Source organism: Desmodus rotundus, chromosome 1 (assembly GCF_022682495.2).
Source record: "Desmodus rotundus isolate HL8 chromosome 1, HLdesRot8A.1, whole genome shotgun sequence".
In the NCBI taxonomy this organism is placed as follows: Eukaryota; Metazoa; Chordata; class Mammalia; order Chiroptera; family Phyllostomidae; genus Desmodus; species Desmodus rotundus.
In genome coordinates this window covers 122,136,976-122,157,721 of record NC_071387.1, presented here as the reverse complement: position 1 = coordinate 122,157,721, position 20,746 = coordinate 122,136,976, and the positions used below count along the sequence as shown (strand labels likewise).

Below are 20,746 nucleotides of genomic sequence, written 5' to 3'. Positions count from 1 at the left end.
TCCATCTAAGCAATCCATTTTAACGTCTCCCTATAAAGGACTACTTTCCCAAGCTTAATTTGTTTTTCACAGAGTGGGAGGTAAAGGGGTATTAAGCACATACCTATCATAGACAAATGAAAGCCTTGATCCTGTGGGAACCGAGTGTTTATGAAGAGCCATGTTTCCCAACTGCTGCTAAATATTGAGTGCTTGCTATACCTAGTATGCCTGACCTGCAGGCCCCTCAGCCCTGAGGCAGGGTACCAGTGTCCATACTTCATAGATGAGGCCAGGTGGTATCATCGTGGGTACTGTTCTATGTCTCCCTCCAGGTCCCCGATTTCCAATTATCCCCCAAATAAAATTCAAGTAGGAGTTGGAGGACTAGAGGTGTAATGAGATGTCTGCTGGAGCCATTTCAGAAAGCAGAAATGGAGAGTTGGCTGGAAGAGACCTGTTACATATTGCCACTGTGTCTTCAGAACCTAACTGTTACATTGCAGAACATCCAATATATTGAGTCCAACTGAGAGGAGATCCAGGGAAATCAAATATTTGTAGTAGGATTCTCATGCCTCACTGCATTCCACGTCTGTATTGGTGCCAGGCAGGTACTCAGTGCATTTATTGAGTGGGCGAGGACAAATATAACGGGAACAAGATACGATGCTAGAACACACATAAACCTCCTTTTAACAGAAAGCACCAATCTATAAACACTTTATTAGCAAAAAGAATCAACAAAACAAGTGCAGCTTAGAAAAAATGATGGGATCCCCCTTTCCTCTCAAGGGCACTGTTCGACCTTTAAAGGAAAGGGGAGAGGGGCTTAAGCACGGTATGCAGAGTAGAGTAGACCCCAATGTCTCAAGTGGGCTGGAATCAGACAAAAGTTATCCGAGTCCGAGCAGTATTGACCTGCCACACATTTAACTCCTCATACTCATCTAGAGCTGCCTGGAACTGGGCGGGTGTGAAGCCACGAGATATGCAGCGCTGCTCCGCCTCAGAAAACCGGACACTCCTGCCCTCTGAGACCAACTCGCGAACAGTGGCAAATATCACATCTGCTGGTCTCTGGGTCCTGAAGAAACAAGTGTGGGTGTGAGTAAGGTCAGGGTACAAACAAGCACTCAACAGAGCACCACTGTATAGGTGGTGTTACAGAAACCAAAGTGGCCTGCTCATGAAAGTCTAGGTGACTCCTGATTTCCTCCTCCATTAAACCACTCACCTAGCTGTTTGTCCCTTGTCACTCAGAAGTGAGTCTTTTGACATCTCCATTAGCCTTATGGCTTCATTCACATCTTCCTTTTCCACTGTGTCCACCATTCGCAGTCGTGCCTAAGGGGAAGGTAGGGACAGATGGAAACAGGAGGAGGGGAGTAGCACAGTCAGGGAACCCCGTTGTGTGTTGCCTACTAACAAAAACCAAGTGGAGGCCCCCTACCACCCCCCACAAACATCCGCAGTGTGGGGCCGGCACTGTCAGACCGAGACAAGTGCAATGCCCAGGGCAGCGTCCAGCAATTGCCCAAGTCTCCGCCTCTCAACACTGGCCAGTCCCGGTGTTCAGCTGTCCTGCGAGGGAGACTAGACCCTTCTGAATTCCGGTGGGCTCCCACCATGACAGACGGAGCTTGGGGAGCTCAGCCTAGAAGGCGATTGGCATAGAGGTTGTGTCCCTGGGGCTCTGGAAGTGCTAGCTCAGCAGTAGGTCAGATAATCACACTACCTGCACGAACAGCACTTTGGAGCCCCCAGGACTAAGGTCCAAGATGTAAGGACAGAATGAAGGTTTCTAGCACAGGATCAAGGACATAGTGAAATTCATCCCACCCATCCTCGCAGTCAGGTTTGAGAAGCAGGGAGGCCTTTCCCTCCATGGACGCTGCGCGCGCCCTGCTGGAGCAGCAAGTACCCACAGTGCGGTAGCATGGACAGGACCACTATCTGCACTGTCAGCACTTTAGCCCCAGCAGGGCCTGAGTGGGAGGGAGGCGGCAACAAGAAAAGGACATTAAGGCAGGCTGCCCAGTAATAGTCAAAACAGTCAACCCTCCAGCAGAACAGGAACTGGGCACTCACCAGAGCAGTAGACAGTCGCAGAATAGCTAGCAGAGTCCTGGCAGAGGTATAGGTGGCGTCCTTACTAGCCCAAGCCTCTCGCCTCATCTCCACGTATGCTGCCGTGATATAGTCAGCCAGAGACTCCGGCACTGTGGGCTGCTTCTCCCGGCACATAGCAATGTATCGTCTGCAAGAGAAGTGGTTTGTGAGAAAGCAGAAAAGGGAGATGGGGAAGATGTTTCCCATTTAATAAAACTCTAGGGGTCAGAGGGAAACAATTAGAAAAAAAAAAGTGGGTAAGGATCTGTTTGGCTTGCATATCACTGATGAATTTCTTGGTGCATTTCAAATTATTTCCAACTTTTAAAGCAAACGGTCTGTGCGTGAATAAGATATCCATCTGGCACTGAACATGGTATGGCTAAAAAGCATGTTATTTTATTTGCTTTAACACAATTGTTTACTTGAAGAGAATGGATAATGGAGAAAAAACCTTGAAAAACCACTGGGAACCCTCACATGGACCTGTGGAGAACAGTGGCATCAAGTATCCTTGGAGCAGGACTCAGCTTTGCCTAAAATGTGAGCGGGCTTCACCTGAGACAGGCCAGTGGTGTGAAAGATTGGTTCTGGTGTGTGCCCTTGTGTGGCCGGGCTGGGGGCACCTAACTCAATGTTCTCCGATCTAAGACACAAAAAGGGGCCGAGTGGTGAACCACACTCACTTTAAAGACTTAAAACATTTCAGGAGAAAATACAAGACCCAAAACACTGCCACACAAGATAACTAGTGAAGCACACCTGTCTACCCAACTCTCCTACCTCATAAGCTTCATGTCCAAAGGTTCAAACTGGGCAGGAGGCTGCCGGCTATGCTGGTGCACATAGGTGATATGCTGGGCCAACCTGGGAATAGTGGAGGCAAGGAGAAACACTCTTTTTGGTGCTACACACCCTGTGCCCTAACTCTTTGTCCTTCCTTGGCTCCATCTCATCACAGCAGAGCAGGGACAACTTTCTCAGGAAATCCTTAATGGTGTTTCAGCCCAGACCCACCATTTCCTTAAGGACCATGGAGTAGTTTTCATTAGCAAAAAATCTGAGGGCTTTCCAATTTCTCTTCCCTCCCTCCAAATTATCCTTCTAAGGGATGTCTCCTTGGGTGTTCAAATTTATTCACCGTAGGTCATTGTCTCGGTCAGGGCGGTCCTGGATCAGCCAGAGGAGGTCAAATCGGGAGAGGAGTGCAGCCGGAAGCTGTATATTCTGTTCCAGGCTGCGGCGAGGGTTATAGCGCCCATAGGCCGGGTTGGCAGCAGCCAGGATGGAACAGCGGGCATTGAGTGTGGTTAGAATGCCTGCCTTGGCAATAGAGATGGTCTGTTGCTCCATGACCTCATGGATGGCTGTGCGGTCAGCCTCGGCCATCTTGTCAAACTCATCAATGCAGCACACACCTTGGTCAGCCAGCACAAGGGCCCCACCCTCTAAGGTCAGTTCTCCAGTCACAGAGTCTCTCAGCACAGCTGCTGTGAGCCCCACTCCAGAAGAGCCTCGACCTGTCGTGTATTGACCTGAATGGCAGGGTCAGGAAGGGAAGAAATAAACAGCCATGTTCAGGAAGAGGAAAGCAGCAATAGTGTACAGGACAAATAATGGGGACAGTGAGGTGAGGCTGGCACTGATTTACTCTCCTTACCCATCCATGCCTTTCCGGGTAAAGATCTATAGGGTGCCAGTGCCGACAATTACCTCCCTTTCCCAACCTTCTCCCACCTTCCAAACCCCCAAGAAAGAGAATAAACATGGTGACCCTACCCCTGTCTTCTACATCTCTCTCCCTGAGCGATTACTCACTGCGGGGCGCCAGACGGTCAATGTAAGACAGGAGCTGAGACTTAGCTACACCAGGATCCCCCATGAGGCAGATGTTGATGTTGCCTGGAAGGAAAGGAAGCCCCTGCAACTATTTTTAATGCAAGTTACCCAACAACAGATAAAAATACCTACGTAGTCTGCCCCTGCCACCATACCTAGGATCATTTCTTCTGATCCCTCCCTGTGCTGTGAAGCCAAGATGCCAACTTTCATAAATTTTGTGATCTGCAGTGATACTAGTTCTTGTCATCCACTCTTCCAAATGCCTTCCCTTACCCCCAGCCTTCCCCTCATTTCCTCTTACCCCTGATTTTCATGCCCCTCGGAGACTGGTCCACACCCCCCACCAGCAGAAGCAACAGTGCCTTCTTTACATCTTCATGCCCATATATCTCTGGAGCAATGGAGGCGGCCAGCTTTTCATAGAAATCCTCCTCTGAGGGAAAGTGAAGATTAGGAAGAAAAAGTACTAGGAAGAAAGAAACATCCCTGGTCTTTCCCCCAACCTCTCACCTGCAATTTGCCTCAATTCCTCCCTGCTCAGCTCTCCAGACCCAGACTCATCATCCTCACTCTTACTCATCTTCACAATCCGATGGGCTTCCAGGTAAGTTTCCGAAAGTAAACCCTTGAACGGAAAAAGACCAGGATATGAATGGCCTTGGTCTATCCTCACGATTCCTTCAGGGATTCCTGACAAAACCCTTTGTTCTATTTTGTTTTGCTCTTAATGGTTTTCTCTGCAAGTGTGGTGAATGAGCGAGCAAGGGGGAAAAGAGACTACTTCCTCCTCATTTCAAACTCTCTTACCTGTACCACCTGACGAAACTCAGAACGCAAGATTGGCAAGAAGATACCAGTGACACTGATGTGGTCCCCAGGCTGGGCAATCCGTGTGTTCTCTCCTTCTACCAACACTGTGATGCTACGAGGGATATTTCCCACGGGCACTTGGTCACTCTGTGGAGGATAAGGGTGCACAGGTGAGGAAAAAGAACGTAAGGCCTTGCCAGGATCTACGCTCCTGCCCAGGCACTCCACTTTTCTACATCTTGGCCTGCTCAGCTTCAGACAAGCCAATTAGAGGACGGAAGCAGAGATTCTTACCTCCTTCCACCTCAATCAAAGATCCAGTTAAACCTCCCTCCTGTTCTAGATGATTTCTCTGCCTCAGCTCTCCCTTCTTCTGGTCTTTCTTTCTTCCACTCTATGAGTGACTACAGTATTCAAAATGACTCCTAAGTCCCATCTTTCCTGGGCAACATACCCCAAACTCACATGTTCTTGCATCTTCATCTCCTGGAATTTGATGAATTTGGAGCCACGTGTCTGCAGATACAGCCGTCCTCCTGAACGGTTGGTCTGGCACTCTTGGCTCGGGCACATGATCAGAGGCATGAAAGTAGGAGACTGGATCTAGGATGTAAGAAAGCATCAAGATAAACCATAAGAAAATGAGCCATTTGGATCAGTCACTTGAATCACATTTCATCTTCATGGATGTGTCAAGAACATCCTGAACTACTCTGGGAAAACACTGACAGGCACGAAAAACACAAATGGAAAGACCGCTATGTACCTAAAACAGAATGAAGGACAAATAAAACCAGGTGTATTTTATAATAAATATTACAGACAAACATCAACACTGAAAATTCTTACAAAAACCACTAATAGTTAACTGTGCTCCTGTTCCTTACTTCATACATACCGGCTGGTAGGTCTCTGCCCCACACTGATCACAAGTGTAAGTGGCCACCACCATTCTGGGTTTGACTTCAGAGACACGAGTGACAATTCCACGCACAGTTACCAATTTCCCCACAGAGTCGGCCCGTACCTCCCGGACCACACGAGGCTTATTACTACTTGGGCCTTGAAAGTACAGCTCACTAAAGGAGAAAATAGTCATTAGCAAGGTTCTGGAGAACCAATTCCCACTCCCTTCCCTACTGAGACCACTCACAATCTACGCATGAGTTCAGGAGGGTACTGGTTCTGGGGGCTTCGGGCTGCCCCAGGGTCTCGGCTCCGCTGCTCCATCATCAGTCGGTGCTCAATGTAAACATCCAAGACATCTTTATTTACTACCTACAGGCAGAAGAAGGAAAGTGGGAAAAATGAGTGGCCGGGTGGGGCATAAAAGACATCAAGCAGAAATCACCGTCCCCTCTTTCTGCCAGCTCAGAAAACATTAATATCTGAGAGGCTTCCTGACAGAAATCTAAGTTCCTTGCCTTACATCTTCTTGCACTCACCTCCCTCTCCTTGTACTGAGGCAGCAGCTCTTGAACAGAATCAGCAAAGAGCCTTGCATAGCGCTTGGTGTTCTCACAAATTGAATCCACCAACTCAGGATCCTCCTCGGCCACATCGTCTAGGTCTATGTACATTGCCACTTGTTCCCGATGAGCCAGTCGAACCTGGGGTGAGGAACAGTCAAGAAGACCTCAGAGCCAAGTGTACTGTCCTCAGCACTGTCTACATGCATGGACCCATCACTGTGAGCTCAGGACAGATTTCAGGCCTCCACAGGGAAAAGACCAGTGTGAGTCAGCGCAACACTCGCTTCTTAGTCCCCGAAAGACAGTCTTGCGACTCCTAAAAATCTTATCATAAATATAGTATTCTAGTCAGATACCACATTAAACATGTGTCACTTATAGACAAATGCACTTGCTGAAATAAGCCAGGCCTCCTCTTACAGCTCCTTGAGCAGCCACCCCATTCCCTCTAAACTTAAGACTTACCAACTGGTTCCCATACTTGAACTGTTTCTTGCCAAACTCGTCATCCTGGTAAAACTCTTGTAGAAATTTCTTCACCTTTTCTATAATGTAAATGTAAAGTCATGAGGATCACCGCTTTCAGATATCTTACTGCAAACTCCTTTCAAAAAAACTCACTTACATTTAAGTGAATTAGTTACACGAACATTTAAATGACCCTATATAACGCTCCCCAAACTCGGTATAACTCCTTTTACAAGTCTGTTTTAATCTAGAGAAGAATTAGGGGCACCTGGCAGTTGAGAGTATTCGCCAATACCCTCCCCTCCAGGGGAATTCCAGTCTCTGCCTTCGTTAGAAATCTCAATGTTCCTTCCCAAAAGCCTCCCATTTCCCAGCAGCAAACTCAAGCCTCAACGTTCTCATCTTTTCTTCCGTAAGTAAGATTGCCCCTTCTCTTTCGGTCCCCTAAATCTCGTCCACTAATCCCATCCTCCACCCCACCCCCTCTCCCGCCACTGCTTCCGCTCTTAGTAAACAAAGAAGCACATGGGCCCAGATGCCGCCGCCTCACAGCTCGGGATTCCTCCGCCCAGGGCGGGAGCCGGTCCAGCGATCGGCCAGCTGGTCCAGAGGCCACTCCGTGTCCCCCCACCACCTCTTTATACTTCCTCTCGGACTCGCGCAAAAACCACCAATTCCAGGCACGCCCCTACCCTCAGGAGCTCTCTCCGAGACTACCGCGCGGAAGGACACTGTTTACACACGACAACCGACCAGAGGCGTCGCGCAACTTCCGCCCGCCTCCATTTCCGCTTGTAGGTTGGCCTAAAATGGCCAATCCCCGCGCGCGGCAGCCAGAGCCAGCCATCCCCCCCCCCCCCCCCCCCCCCCGGGACTTCGGCAGCTCCGAAGGACGCGGGCACTCGTTAAGTCTGAGAGCGCGGAAAGTATCGGAACCGGGAGTATCTGACCTAGAGTCCCGAGATGCCGATCCCTGGTAGGCGTGACCCCTTCCACTCGAGCCCACAGCTTGTCCCCTCGCGAGGACTCCCACTCCTTTCCCGGACACGATCACCAGCTCTTCTCCGACCTCGTGTCCCTGAGCGTCTCCTAGGAGCCTTCTGCCTCCGGACCCGGGCTCCGACCTCGCGCGCAGAACCCGGCGCTGCAGGATCCCAGCTCACTCCATTAGGTGTAGTATAGGAGATTTCCCGCGCAGGACGCCCCTCCCAGTCTTGCAGACGCTCACCTTTCTCCAGTGCGTAGTCCTTAAGTGCCATTGCTGCCGAGAACCGTCTGGCAGCAGTTGGCTGGCTCCACGTTCTCACTCCCCGGTAGCAGCGAACGTTCGCGCGGTGGACTGCGGCTGACCAACCGAAATTGGCGCGAAACGTCCCCCAACACGTGACCGGCGCCGCCGCATGCGGACCAATCCGGAAGGAGGCTCTCTGTCCCTCCCTCTCGCCGCGGGTTCCAGCCTCGGCCAATCACACCGCGCCTGGGCTGAGTGACGGGATTGGGCGAGGCTAGGCAGGCGCCGGGTTTCCCGCGTACTGGGAGAATCGCTCTGAAAGGGCCTACCCAAGGCGTCCTTTTGTTCCGGGGCCGCCGGGCGGGGCAGGCCCAACTTTTGTCTCCTAGACTATTCGGCGGAATGGCCATGATTTCCCAGTTCTTCATTCTGTCCTCCAAGGGAGACCCGCTCATTTACAAGGACTGTATCCTTGACTCACGGGTTCAGTGGGGACGGGCTGGGTGGGAGTAGTGTCCCAGAGCCAGCCTGGGTTGCCGGCTCCTTAGCTGTCCTTCAACCCGTCAGTCCGCGGTGACAGTGGCGGCCGGGATGTGGCCGAGCTCTTTTACCGGAAGCTGACGGGACTGCCCGGAGAAGAGTCACCGGTTGTCATGGTAACCACGAGGGGTTAGGAGGGGTACTCAAGGCAAGCGGGTAAGGGGGGCGCCTCCTCCCTCTCAGGGCTGCGTCCTTGAGAACTTCCCCTTGGAGAAGGTACATTCCTCTCATTAATACTGAGAAAAGTTTACTGAACACTAATAATATAGCAACACAACTCCTCGCACATCTCAATCCTCAGCATCTCTGGGGTAGGTATTATCACTGACTACACTTAAACTTTGGGCAACTGTGCCCTAGGGAAGTTTCTAGTTCGCTCTAAGTCGTACTTCCAGGAACGAGGGGAATCGGGGTACCAGCCCAAGTCTCCTGGGACCTTAACCAGAACTCTCTACCTGACACTTTCTCTTCCCCTTCCCCCCCTACGTTTGCCTTAGCACCACGAGGACCGTCATTTTATTCACATCAGACACAGCGGTCTCTATTTGGTGGCGACGACTTCAGAAAACATTTCTCCCTTCAGCCTCCTGGAGCTGCTGTCTCGGTGAGGAGGACAGGGCTGGGCAGCTGGGTGTGGGGGTCTGAGAAGAGGAAGAGATACACAGCCCATTCTTTTTTCTTAGGTTAACCACTCTCTTGGGCGATTACTGTGGCTCCCTGGGTGAGGGGACCATCTCCCGCAACGTGGCTCTTGTCTATGAACTGCTGGACGAAGTATTGGTAAGGCTCAACGGTTTCCCTCGTTGTTCCTGTTCCCTGAAGATCTATTCCTTGTTTGGAAGGCTGAGTCCACTCCTTTTCAGCTCTTTCCTTTACTGGCCACCCAAACACTATCCTTCCCCCATCCCTAGGATTATGGCTACATACAGACTACATCCACAGAGATGCTGAGGAACTTCATCCAGACTGAGGCTGTGGTCAGCAAGCCCTTCAGCCTCTTTGATCTCAGCAGTGTTGGCTTGGTCAGTGGAGGGAAAGAGGACGGGCGGGGGAGAAGGGTTGGCAGGAGTGGCAGACCTTGAGGACTGATTACTTTCCTGTGCTTTCCAGTTTGGGGCCGAGACACAGCAGAGCAAAGTGGCCCCCAGCAGTGCAGCCAGCCGCCCAGTCCTCTCCAGCCGCTCTGACCAGGTGAGGGAGGGCTAAACAGGTTTAGACCCTCTGATTTTTTTTTTAGGGAATCCAGAATCCAAGATCCCTGCATATCTTTCTACCTCTCCTAGATTTGGATAATCCAGTCCCTTACCTTTACCTTGCGTCCCCACCCAGGGCCCTAGCCTCCACTGCCCTGTCCACTTTAGAATACGGGCCGTTTAGCCTGCAACCACCCAAATCCCCTCTCTTTCTCAGATCCAAAAGAATGAAGTGTTTTTGGATGTGGTTGAGAGACTGTCTGTCCTGATAGCATCTAATGTAAGTTTGGATCCCCAGCCCTGGAGCTGAGGGTAGATAGTATCCGGGAAACATGGTGGGAGGTCACCTCTGGGCATTAACCTCCCTGCCACTCTCAGGGCTCACTGCTGAAGGTGGATGTGCAGGGAGAGATCCGACTCAAGAGCTTTCTTCCCAGTGGCTCTGGTGAGAAGTCTGTGGGTTGGACTCACAGTTGGGTTTGGGACAGACTCCTTGGTGGTGTATATGGTGGTATTTGTTGGCTTTTTCTGATTGTTCTTTTCTCTGACAGAGATGCGCATCGGTTTGACGGAAGAATTTTGTGTGGGAAAGTCAGAACTGAGAGGTGAGGTGCAAGTGGGTCTTTTTCTCCTACGTTCAGGCCACTACCAGAGGTTTCATGGAGAGAAATTAGATCCCCACCCCACCCCTGCTCTTCTCTTCCAAAATATGGGTTAGTAGAGGAGTCTTTCTCTCTTTCTAGGTTATGGACCAGGAATTCGGGTAGATGAGGTCTCATTTCACAGCTCAGTGTATCTGGATGAGTTTGAGTCTCATCGAATACTGCGCTTGCAGCCACCTCAGGGCGAGGTCAGGATGGGCTGGCCTAGTTTATTCCATCTACCCAAGGGAAGGGAGGCAGTTCAGGTGTGAGGGGACCAAACTGACCTCCATTCCTCCCTCATCTCAGCTGACTGTGATGCGGTACCAACTCTCAGATGACCTCCCTTCCCCGCTCCCCTTCCGGCTCTTTCCCTCTGTGCAGTGGGACCGAAGCACAGGCAGGTCAGACCATTTTCCTTATTCTAGAATTTCTCTGGAATCCAAGCCAATAGATATATGTTCCCAAGACTTATTGTGGAGGGATGGTAGTTAGTGGTATAGGGTACAAATTAGAAAGAGGCACCCTCCAAGTGGACTCAGCCCCATGAACACTATGACTAGTGCAGTTGGGTAGATTTCAGCTCTTCTCTCTTTCCTTCAGCACATGCTTGGGGGCCTTCAGTGGGGAATGGTGAAATGGCAGTGGGATATGGCCAGTGTAACGGTATTGTACCTTTTCACCCAGGCTCCAGGTTTACCTGAAGTTACGATGTGACCTGCCACCAAAGAGGTATGAGTGGGGTAGCCAAGACTAGTTCAGCAAAGGGTAGTAGGAGGCAGGGCCCAGATACTTGGATGCAGCCACCAGCCTTGGAATCAGTTTAATAAGAAGCTTGAGAGTTTGGGAATGGGATTGGGTGGCACTTGCGCTGAATTCCAGCTGTGATATTAGTGAAGAATGGAGACAAGTTACTACCTTTCTGAGGCTGACTCTGTTCCTTTTGTGTTTGCAGCCAGGCTCTCAACATCAGGCTGCACCTTCCCCTGCCTCGAGGGGTGGTCAGGTTAGTGTGTGTGCATTGTGGGGTGTTGGGTGGTTTTACCGGCTTCTCTGGACAACAGGATGGCACTGGGGAGGAGAGTATGCACTGTGGGGGTGGAACTGGGCTGCTCCTGAGGCAGCTGAGCCTAGCACCTCTCCAAATTCCAGCCTGTCTCAGGAGCTGAGTAGCCCAGAGCAGAAGGCAGAGCTGGGGGATGGAGCACTTCACTGGGACCTGCCTCGGGTGCAAGGAGGCTCTCAGCTCTCAGGCCTTTTCCAGGTATCAACTGCTGATTCTCTAAGGCCCTCCCACCTCCACTTTTAGCCCCCAGACTCATCCCTCCTAATGTAGTTGTTGCATTGTTCCTGCCAGTATGGTCACTTTCCTGGCCCTTTGTCTTCCCTACCCACCTTCCTCTCTGTGCCTTCAACACCCCTCCCTCTACCTCTGTCCCTCACAGATAGAAGTCCCAGGTCTGCCTGGGCCTCCTGGTCAAGGGCACTCCACCTCAGCACCTCCTCTGGGGCTGGGCCCTGCAAGCCTCTCTTTTGAACTTCCCCGGCACACGTGCTCTGGACTCCAGGTTCGCTTCCTCAGGCTGGCATTCACGCCCTGCGGCAGCGCCAACCCCCACAAGTGGGTGCGGCACCTGAGCCACAGTGATGCTTATGTCATTCGGATCTGAGGCTCCCCAAACAAGGATACGGGCAGCAATGGCCTGTGGTTCAGAAGGATGACACTGTCTTTTTTAGCCTTCTGGCCTGTGGCCATGGGTCTGGGTGGAAGAATTCCAAGTCCTAGAAACCATGAGGACTCAACAGGTTAGACCCTTCTGTGGTATTAGACATAGGAAGGACTGAGATGAATCCAAATTTATAAATCAAACTTTTATTCTGAAGAGCTGGCTGTACAATATCTAAAAAGAAAGTTAAGGTGAGGGAAGCAGGTGATTACTTCCTTTCACCGAGAGAGAGAGAGAGAGAGAGAGAGAGAGAGAGAGAGAGAGAGAGAGAGAGTGTGTGTGTGTGTGTGTGTGTGTATGTATGTGTATAGAGGGAATCTAGGGGAGAGAACCTCCGTTGGCAGGTGTGTGACAGTATCAAGGTGCAGGCTGAGGAGAGCCAGATCCAGGGGGCTGGGAGCCATTAGCCTTTGGAGTCCCTGGAGCTGGAGGGGGACTGTCTCCAGCATCCTGTTTTCCCCCACAGAGGGCACTGCTCCCAAGTGGGGAGGGGGCTGATGATTGGGGAGGGGCTGGGGAAGGATGGGAGGTGGGGCCTCCTTTGCCATCTCCCGTTGGGGGAAGAGAGACCACTATGTACTTCTGGACACTGCCAGGAACAGAGGGAGCAGTGCTGGGGGGTGCAGCTGTGGCAGTGGAGACTAGCTTGACAATGGGTTGCACACTGGGGACCGTGGTAGTGACAGGAGAGGTGGTAGTGGAGCCTGAGCCAGGGGCTGAAGTGCTGAGGGACAGGACCTGGGGGAAGAACGGAAAGGCCATGCCTGTTGCCTTGTGTCCTCCCTGCTCCCCAGGCCTGGGGAAATACCTCACTTGGTCCAACCAAATAATTATCTGATTTTGCTCAGGAGAAAAAGCTACAGCCTTTAGGGACCCTGGGAAGTGCTCCTTCTAGCACTTCCTGTCTTTGGGCCCACAGGTGACTCGGCTGTACTCTGGGGCCCCACAGAGTGCTTTGAGGTAACCCCAGGCACCTCTGGATGGCATGGTGACATGCTCCCCACCACCCCTGGTCCCACAGGGCTCCACATACCTGTTGGGTGGATGAGGCACTGGAGGACGATGACATTACAATAAACTTGGTTGGAGGAGGGGAAGGCTGAGGTGGGGCAGCAGCTCGTGCGGACACCAGTGTCTGGACAGGCAGTGCAATGGAGCCAGGGACCTTCAGCAAACCAGGGGTCCGAGGGCCAGGCTGAGGGGCCTGTGATAGGGTCAGTGTGGGCCGGGGCTGTAGGAAGAAGAGATAAGAAGAAAATAACACATAAGAAAAAGAAGGGCTTTTCTTGGCCCTTGGTCTCACTCGGGTTGGGGGCCGAGCTCCCTCTAAGACTTTGACTCAGAGGGCCCTGGGTTTTATACAATTCTTGCTTGTGATTCCCACCCTGATACAAACCAGGGCTCTGTCCCCAACCCCCACCCTTCCATTTCCTCTCCTTTTTACCTTATTCCTTCTCTCCATTTGGTCGCCCTCCCCCTCCCCGCACTGTCACTGACCTGAGTGATGGTCAGAGTGGTCCTGTTGACCTGCTGAGCCTGCAGCGCAGCCTGGGCCCGGGCCTTGACCACGTGGGAACAGAGGAGGGGTCCCAGAGACCCAAATTCTGCCCGATAGGCATCCTGATTGTCAGGCGGTGGGCGCAGCTTTGCTAGAACAGGGGCACAGTGCTTCTGCAGAGAGAAGGCAAAAACAGGCAGGTAGAAAAAGGGCTGGGGCTCTCAGAAGTGTGGTGAAGGCATGAAAAAGAATATTACCCATCATTTCGGTATGTTCTTGTTGGAGGCCAAATTGCTGGGAAAGCAGTGTGTACAAGGAATGCTGTGGTTTTTCTTCATAAGAAGACACAAGCACCAACTGGTGTGAACACAGCACAGGCTGAATACCCTGGTGATATCTGAGGTGTAGTTTTGGTCCATAGGCATTTGCCTCACACAGAATGGGCCATAGTGATGCGGGAGCATCAGGGGCAGTGCATTCTAGTAGTCACAGATTGAAAGTTAAGATCTCTTATTTCTTACTTAAGTCCTTTGTGCCTTAGTCTTTACAGCTGCAAAATAGTATTGTACTCTGAGGTGTGCTCTGAACAAATGAGGCACAGATGGGATAAGCTGAATAAAAGATACCACATGCTTGCTAAACATTGTACCTATGTGTGTTGGGGGCAGGGAGAGGACTAGTGGGAAGAAGCAGAGGGAGGATGGGGGCTCTGGTCACCAGGAGGAGGCTCTGCACGTGGTCAGCTCCAATTCGGTCAATGTTGCTCAACACAGGGCCATCCAGGACACTGCGGATCCGCTCACCCTCCTGCTGCAGCCGCGGCAGGATCAGAGTCTTAATCACCTGTTTGAAAGGAAGGGAGAAGCCAGGGCCCTGGGGTCACCACAGGATCTCCCAAGCGGACGGGGAAGGGGGTTGTTGTCCGCTATGACTTCATGATGCCTCCCTCCCCCCAGTGCTTCCCCTGGGGCCTGACATCATGTCCCAGCTCTGCCAGGCCTGCGATGGAGCCATAACGTGTGGTCCATGGAGTCTTCTCGTCCACCCAGCTCTGTAAGGGGATAGAAAATAAATCCAGATAATGGGGCTGAAAGGGTAACTGGTAAGGACCCAAGTTTTTCATAAGTACACTTTGCTTGTAAATCATTAAGACATTACAGGTACATGTGGCTCAAGTCGTAGTCCCCCTGCCCCTAGTTTTCAGTGTCACTTCTCCCCACTCCACTCTGCCCCTTGTTTTTAGTGTCATTTCCCTCAGCCACAACTGACTGGCCACCGGTTTGGGTAGAGCTCTCACTGTCCTGGCGACAACCCTGAGGTAGAGCTGTAAAAGGACCTGTGCTCTTTGCTCTCCTGGCTCACCTTGGTGAAGGTCTTAGTGATCCGGGACTGGATGTTGTTAGTGGTTGTGCTGAAATGCTTGCAGATCTGGGCCACTAGGCGGGCCGCAAAGTCTCGGAGTGCCCAGTGGTTGTCCACATCTGGCCGTAGGCACAGCTGTCTGCTCACAATGCAGGTCATCACAGCTGGAATCAATTCATGCACCTAAGGGAGAAGTGGTGAGTCAGCTCACTATGACAAATAGCTTCCTGTTGGTAGCAGTGAGGTCTCCAGACCCTGGGATGAGAGGTGGGTGGACAGGACCACTCACATATTTTTCTAGATACAGTGTAGGGTTATCCATCAGTGCCTTCACCATGCGCATCAAATAGATGAGCAAGGCCAGGTTGTTCTGCACCACGTTCACACGGACCTGCGGGAAGAAGTGATAGGGCAGGGAAACCCTTTAGATGAGCGCCCCTTGCCACCTCCTCACCCCCTGGAACCTCATCCTATGGCCTGGCCTTCCTGAATCTTCTCACCCCCTCTGAGATGAAGGTGCTGAATCGTGGCAGCATCTGATAGAGCCCTGGGTCTGTTGCGATGCTCTGAAGGGCTTCCTGTGGGAGGAGGGGAATGAGTGAGGTGGGGGCAGATGCCATGGAAGAATTTGTGGGGCCCCAAGAGAAGGAGTCTTGGGGTTAAGGCAGGATGGTGGGGCCTCACCGCTCTCTTGGCTTCACATGACCCCACACAGGCTTCAGTGATCTCCTTGTAGTACAGCTGCTGCTCTACGGATAATTCGTGGATACTTCGGGGCTTTAGTCGCAAAGGGCCCCCCTCCAGCAGGGGTGGTGCCTTCTTCTCTTTCCCTGTGTGAAATGGAAAGATGGGTTTGAAAAAGAAAGCTCCAGAAGAGGCTTCGGTACCAGACAAACCTTGATCCTCCTCCACTCCCCTACCAAGGGAGACCCAGTTTCCCTTAGGTTGGCTGATCCCTTCTGGGCTGGTCTGGCCTGAACTCTCAGCTGACCTCACCTACTTCAGACGTGACCATCTGGCTTTGGGGCAAGGGCCAGAAGAGGCCTGGCCTAGCAGTACCAACCTTTGCCATCAGCTGGAGTGGCCCCTTGACCTTTGCCTTTCAAAGGTCCATCTTCCTCCTGGCCTGGCTTTGCTGACTTCAGGGGCTCTGTGGCCTCAGCCTTCTGCTGCTCTTTGGGAGCTGGTGGGAAAGTAGTCACAACAGGAGTGACAAGAGTGGTAGATGTAGAGGAAGAAGGGAGAGTGAGATAGACAGGGGTGGGGTCTGAGCAGGGAGTTACCTGGGGGTGGATTCTCTGGGATAGCTGGCTGGCAGCCTTCAATGCTCAACCAATGAGCTGTGAGAAAACAAGGTGTCAAGTTGAACTGCTGGCATGGACATTAGGGAGCCACTCCATACTACAGAATGTGTTTCCACTTCTGTGCCCACTCCTGCAACTCACCAGGAATCTTACACTGAGGGTTTTATCCTTGTGAACTTCCTCAAGCCCATAAGCATTGCTCCTCCTTTCCCTCCTCCCCTGCACCACCCTGCTCTCCTTTCCCCCAACCTTTGAGGCAGACATCCAGGGGCACCCGGGGCAGAGGGGTATTGATGATGTCACTCAGGTCAACCTCCTTCTCTTCATAGAAGTAGAGCTCCCGGCCGCCACCAGAGGCAAACCGGAAAGGAATGAACTCTTGAGCATGGAAGCCATAGAGTGGCTGTGTCAGGAGAGAGGGAGAGAGACACCAGGATGAGGAGGGAGCCCATGGAGGCATGACTGAAGGCAAATGCAGTAACTGAGATGACTGCTCTCACCCACCCTCCCGTCTCAGTCCTGTGTGTGCCAATCACCTCAACATTCTTTAGCTTCAGCGCGTAGTCAATGTCACTTGTGGTGAGCTTCTGCCGCTTCCCCATGTGCATGAACTTTAAGGCATCCTGTAGGTGGGAGGACAAATGTCAGCCTGAGATCCTGAGGAAGAAGGGGGCCTAGACAGCATCTCAGTGCAGGGCTGGGTAGAGGGGCCAGGTTACCTGTGCAATCTCCTTGATGCGGTAGCTGACCTCATCTGTCAGCAGCTGACAAGTTTCCTCCTGAATCTGGGCGATGCCCATTGACTCAGCCACCACCTTCATTGACTCCGAGGGCAGCACAGTATTGCTGAGCTTCAGCTTCTTTTCCTCAGCCATTCTGAAGCCCCTCCTCCCTCCCCCAAAGGATGATGCCCCACGGGAGAGAGATGGAGATCCTGGCAGAGGGATGGGGTGGGCAGAAGAAATAAAATGAAACGTGAGACCCAAAGAAGAGGGGCTACCTGGTCAGGAGAGACCACAACAAATGGAGGACAATAAGGATGTGAGGAGGCAAGGAACTCGTGGGTGTCTTCTGTCCATCCCCACGAGTCAGTGCTGGTGTAACAGAAGGAGGTAGCAATCCGATCCAATTCAACATAACTTACTGAGCTATGATTCTATGCCAGGCACTGTACAAGTGAGGTATGGTAGAACGATCTCAGCCCTCAATTTAAATCCCAGCCCTAGCACTACCCGGCTGTTTACTTGGGCAGATTACTTAAATTGTCTCTGGTTTGAGTTTCTTTGTGAAAAGTGGGAAACACTTTTTTCCTAAGGTCTTTCCCTCTTATCTTCATCTTTCTTGCATCATTATCCATGATTGACACAAATACAATATTGGTTAACTGCAACTCTCCTACCCTGAGCCTATATACCTGTACAACTCGATGTGATGAGAAAAACACACAACCCTCAGGACTGATTCCCACTTTAAATTTATGGCCATAAATTTCAAATGGGCCCTTAATGCTGCCAGACAAGCACATTATACCTCAATGCACTCAATCTCCCTCTGTCGTTTGTGCCACATTCTCTCCTTCCTCACTTGCAGCCATCAGAAGGGAACTACAGACTCCCACCATGTCTACCCACCAAGCAGCACTGGTTACTGTAGAGAAAATGTTCATATCCATTGCCGCCTCCAGTAGTGCTCCAGCATTTCTCCCATCTCCCTGCATCATCAGTTTCTCAACCTACTACATCATTTTCCATCAGCTTACAAAATGCAGTTATTTCTCCCATCTTAAAGAAAAAAAAGTAATATATATACAATGGAATATTACTCGGCCTTAAAAAGGAAGGAAATTCTGCCACATGCCACAACATGGATGAACCCTGAGGACATTACGCTGAGTGAAATAAGCCAGTCACAAGAGAACAAATATATGATTCCAGTTGTGTGAGGGTCTTAAAGTAGTCAAACTCAAGTCAGAAAGTAGAATGGTGGTTGCCAGGGGCTGGAAGAGGGGGGATGGGAAGTTATCATTTAATAGGTATAGAAGTTCAGGTTTATAATATGAAGAATTCTGGCCCTGGTGGATGTGGCTCAGTGGATTGAGTGCCAGTGTGCAAACCTAAGGGTTGCTGGTTTGATTCCCAGTCAGAGCACATGCCTGGGTTGAGGACCAGGTCCCTGGTGTAGGGGGTGCGCAACAGGCAACCACACACTGATGTTCCTCTCCCTCTCTCTATAAATAAATAAAAAAGAAAACAATAAATTCTGGAGCTGGTTGGTGGTGATGGTTACACAACAATGTGAATGTATTTAATGCCACTAAACTACATTTAAAAATGGTTAAGATAGTTTTATGTTCTATATATTTCATCAAATTATAAATTTAAAAAAATCTTTTCACTTTCTCTACACAACATACCCCATTTTTGGGCTCCTCCTTACAATAAAACTCCCTGAAAATGTTTTCTTAAACCTGTTTCTAATTCTTTTCTTCTCCTTCTCTCTGGAACCTACTCCAATCAGGCTTTTAACCCCACTAGGTCCCTGAAACCTCTCATCAAGGTCACATTGCCAAATCCAAGGCCCATTCTCTGTCATCTTTAACCTCAAAGTGGCACATAGCATAGCTGACTACTACCTTCTGAAAACCTACACCCCACTGTGGCACCAGCTTCTGTTTTCCTCCTACCTCAATGGCCATTACCTCTCAGTTCTTCCTCTTCTTTTCACCTGATTAATGTTGGGACGTCCTGGGTTCAGTCTTAGTTTTCTTCTCTAGCTACATGTATTCACTTGGTGACCTCTGTTTTCCATATTGCTTATAGGCTGATAGCCAAATTTATATCCCCAACCCAGAGTGCTCTTCCTAGCTTCTTCAGGCTTGTATATCAAACTGTTTACCCAAAATTTCCACTGCAACTGAACCCCTGATCTCTTGCCCCCTCTCCTGCTCCAGCCTCTGTTTTCCTTGTCTTCATAGGGACATCCTCCATCCAAGAGCTCATTCTTTATGTGAGCCCTCACATCAAATCCACTAGGTGATCCAAACTGATTCCTCCATTCTCACTGCAGGCCCCCATCATCTGTCACCCGGATAACTTCAATAGCCCCCTGACGAGTTCTTCCTGCTTTCAACTTTGCTCTTTCCATCTACCCCCAACAGAGCAACCAGAGTCATTCTGTCCAATTAGAAATCAAACTGGGTCATTTCTCTGCTCAAATCCCGTAATGGCTCCCCATTTGCAACCGAGTAAAATTCTTACGGTCTACAAGGCCCTCTGTATTACATCTCTGATCTCCTTTGCTTCATTCTCCCAGCTTGATCCAGCCCCATTGTCCTCCTTGCTGTTCTGACCTTACAGGCATGCTCTTGCTTTATGGCCTTTGCTGTTCCTTCTGCTTGGAATGCTCTTCCCCAGATGTCAGCCTAGCTGCCTGTTCCCGCCATCCTATTTAATACCACACTCCATCTCCACTCTTCCCCCTGCATGGCTTTTAACATCTACCATATATAACCTTTTCTTATCGTTTATCACCACACCTCCCCCTCCTGCACCATGCTGACAGAGATCTTTGTCAATTATGTTCACTGATGTATTCAAAGACCACAGACTGTAGATACTCAATACAGACTCCGCACCACATTATCAAGATGAACAAGAACTGGCCCAAGCTTGGAATCTACTCTGCGGACAACAGGAAAGTGGCTCGCTTGAAGCTGGCATTAGGAAGACTAATGTCAAAGTGTTTAGGATTGACTGTGGGGTGGAGGTGGAGGCGGGTGGGGTCGCACTGGAGGAGTGAGAAGATGGAGGAGAAAAAGAATGTGGTTCTTCTCAAACTATCCCAACTCTCCTCCCCCTCTTTTGTAAGTCTTACTTGCAGGGAACACATTTATTCAACACATACTCTGTGCCTGGAGCCGGGTATACAAGCAGTCGTGTCCCAGTGTCCTGGAGAACTCCTACTAATCCTTCAACACCCTGCGGTACCCTCTGTCAGAAAACAGCCTCTCAGGTCAGTGGAGTCGGCAGAAAGGCTTCGCAGAGGAAGATTAACTTGAGCTAGACGTGTGTAGTTCCCCCGACAGGATAACGGGTCGAAGGTCCCCAGGTAATGGGACCGGCGCGAAAGGAGCACAGAGCCCACTTCATCCCCCAACATCCCTCCAATGCAAACACAGAGTTCCCACGCGTGCGGACACACAACCAACCGTCCTCCTCCGGGTCCCCACACAGGCCCGTCAAGGGGTCTAGTCCGTGTACCACTCGACCCTCCCCTGCCAGCCGAGCGCCGGGCGCAGGAAGAAACTCTCACCGCCGCCAAAGCGCCGCTCACCCGGCGCTCAGCGCCATGTTGGCCCCGCCCCTCCCAGGAGCAGGTCCTGGCAGAGACTGGGAGCGATCACTACCCCTATTCCGAGCTGGAATAAATCCTCTAGACTCACGGCCTCAAACGGTATAAAAACACTGTTTCAACGTTTATGTAAGGAGCAAACGCTTTTGTTGCAATTACTTCTGTTTATTCCTTCACTACCCGGCGGCCAGGACCTTCGGGAGGCGCCACAAAACCG

At 51.0% G+C, this 20,746-nt stretch overlaps 3 protein-coding genes across 10 annotated transcripts; 1 reads left to right on the top strand and 2 right to left on the bottom strand.

Annotated features, from left to right (window-relative positions):
- Positions 1 to 672: 672 nt before the first annotated feature.
- MCM7 (minichromosome maintenance complex component 7) lies at positions 673 to 8,069 on the bottom strand. Of its 5 annotated transcripts, none has more exons than XM_024571578.4 (15): positions 7,912 to 8,069; positions 6,681 to 6,760; positions 6,189 to 6,353; positions 5,897 to 6,021; positions 5,642 to 5,822; positions 5,209 to 5,346; positions 4,741 to 4,890; positions 4,444 to 4,558; positions 4,235 to 4,366; positions 3,910 to 3,993; positions 3,233 to 3,626; positions 2,875 to 2,958; positions 2,071 to 2,239; positions 1,217 to 1,326; positions 673 to 1,066 (listed from the first exon to the last, which is right to left on the bottom strand). In XM_024571578.4, exons 1-15 carry the CDS (start codon positions 7,940 to 7,942, stop codon positions 865 to 867), a joined length of 2,160 nt encoding a protein of 719 aa, XP_024427346.1. In that variant the 5' UTR covers positions 7,943 to 8,069; the 3' UTR covers positions 673 to 864. The 5 variants fall into 5 exon arrangements, with proteins under 5 accessions (XP_024427346.1, XP_045060319.1, XP_024427348.1 ...); XM_045204384.3 differs by lacking the exon at positions 7,912 to 8,069 and adding an exon at positions 7,634 to 7,839; XM_024571580.4 differs by lacking the exon at positions 7,912 to 8,069 and adding an exon at positions 7,376 to 7,450.
- A 111-nt stretch (positions 8,070 to 8,180) lies between these two features.
- AP4M1 (adaptor related protein complex 4 subunit mu 1) lies at positions 8,181 to 12,245 on the top strand. The gene is made up of 15 exons (XM_024571487.3): positions 8,181 to 8,380; positions 8,482 to 8,570; positions 8,952 to 9,058; positions 9,138 to 9,234; positions 9,366 to 9,476; positions 9,565 to 9,645; positions 9,865 to 9,927; positions 10,026 to 10,092; positions 10,199 to 10,252; positions 10,391 to 10,497; positions 10,598 to 10,692; positions 10,976 to 11,020; positions 11,244 to 11,294; positions 11,441 to 11,552; positions 11,734 to 12,245. Exons 1-15 carry the CDS (start codon positions 8,317 to 8,319, stop codon positions 11,956 to 11,958), a joined length of 1,368 nt encoding a protein of 455 aa, XP_024427255.1. The 5' UTR covers positions 8,181 to 8,316; the 3' UTR covers positions 11,959 to 12,245.
- Positions 12,189 to 20,546, bottom strand: TAF6 (TATA-box binding protein associated factor 6). Of its 4 annotated transcripts, none has more exons than XM_045204386.3 (15): positions 20,491 to 20,546; positions 16,899 to 17,113; positions 16,716 to 16,802; positions 16,429 to 16,582; positions 16,159 to 16,215; positions 15,939 to 16,058; positions 15,560 to 15,705; positions 15,376 to 15,453; positions 15,165 to 15,266; positions 14,876 to 15,058; positions 14,490 to 14,564; positions 14,231 to 14,356; positions 13,513 to 13,686; positions 13,049 to 13,246; positions 12,189 to 12,753 (listed from the first exon to the last, which is right to left on the bottom strand). In XM_045204386.3, the coding sequence occupies exons 2-15, from the start codon at positions 17,052 to 17,054 to the stop codon at positions 12,373 to 12,375; spliced, it is 2,037 nt and encodes a 678-aa protein (XP_045060321.1). In that variant the 5' UTR covers positions 17,055 to 17,113; positions 20,491 to 20,546; the 3' UTR covers positions 12,189 to 12,372. The 4 variants fall into 4 exon arrangements, with proteins under 4 accessions (XP_045060321.1, XP_024427367.1, XP_045060320.1 ...); XM_024571599.4 differs by having other exon boundaries at positions 20,083 to 20,534; XM_045204385.3 differs by having other exon boundaries at positions 20,387 to 20,534.
- Positions 20,547 to 20,746: the final 200 nt, after the last annotated feature.

What these genes read in the sequence shown, in the direction of transcription:
- MCM7 (XM_024571578.4), bottom strand. Translation starts at nt 7,942, where the DNA reads ATGGCACTTAAGGACTACGCACTGGAGAAAG. An exon ending in GGGCAGAGACCTACCAGCCG is followed by an intron (nt 5,347 to 5,641) that starts GTATGTATGAAG and finishes CTTACATCCTAG; the next exon opens with ATCCAGTCTCCTACTTTCAT. An exon ending in AGTTTCGTCAGGTGGTACAG is followed by an intron (nt 4,559 to 4,740) that starts GTAAGAGAGTTT and finishes TTTCCGTTCAAG; the next exon opens with GGTTTACTTTCGGAAACTTA.
- AP4M1 (XM_024571487.3), top strand. Translation starts at nt 8,317, where the DNA reads ATGGCCATGATTTCCCAGTTCTTCATTCTGTCCTCCAAGGGAGACCCG. An exon ending in AAGAGTCACCGGTTGTCATG is followed by an intron (nt 8,571 to 8,951) that starts GTAACCACGAGG and finishes CGTTTGCCTTAG; the next exon opens with CACCACGAGGACCGTCATTT. An exon ending in ATCTCAGCAGTGTTGGCTTG is followed by an intron (nt 9,477 to 9,564) that starts GTCAGTGGAGGG and finishes TGTGCTTTCCAG; the next exon opens with TTTGGGGCCGAGACACAGCA.
- TAF6 (XM_045204386.3), bottom strand. Translation starts at nt 17,054, where the DNA reads ATGGCTGAGGAAAAGAAGCTGAAGCTCAGCAATACTGTGCTGCCCTCG. An exon ending in TGAAGCTAAAGAATGTTGAG is followed by an intron (nt 16,583 to 16,715) that starts GTGATTGGCACA and finishes CTCCTGACACAG; the next exon opens with CCACTCTATGGCTTCCATGC. An exon ending in GTGCCTCATCCACCCAACAG is followed by an intron (nt 12,754 to 13,048) that starts GTATGTGGAGCC and finishes TTCTTCCCCCAG; the next exon opens with GTCCTGTCCCTCAGCACTTC.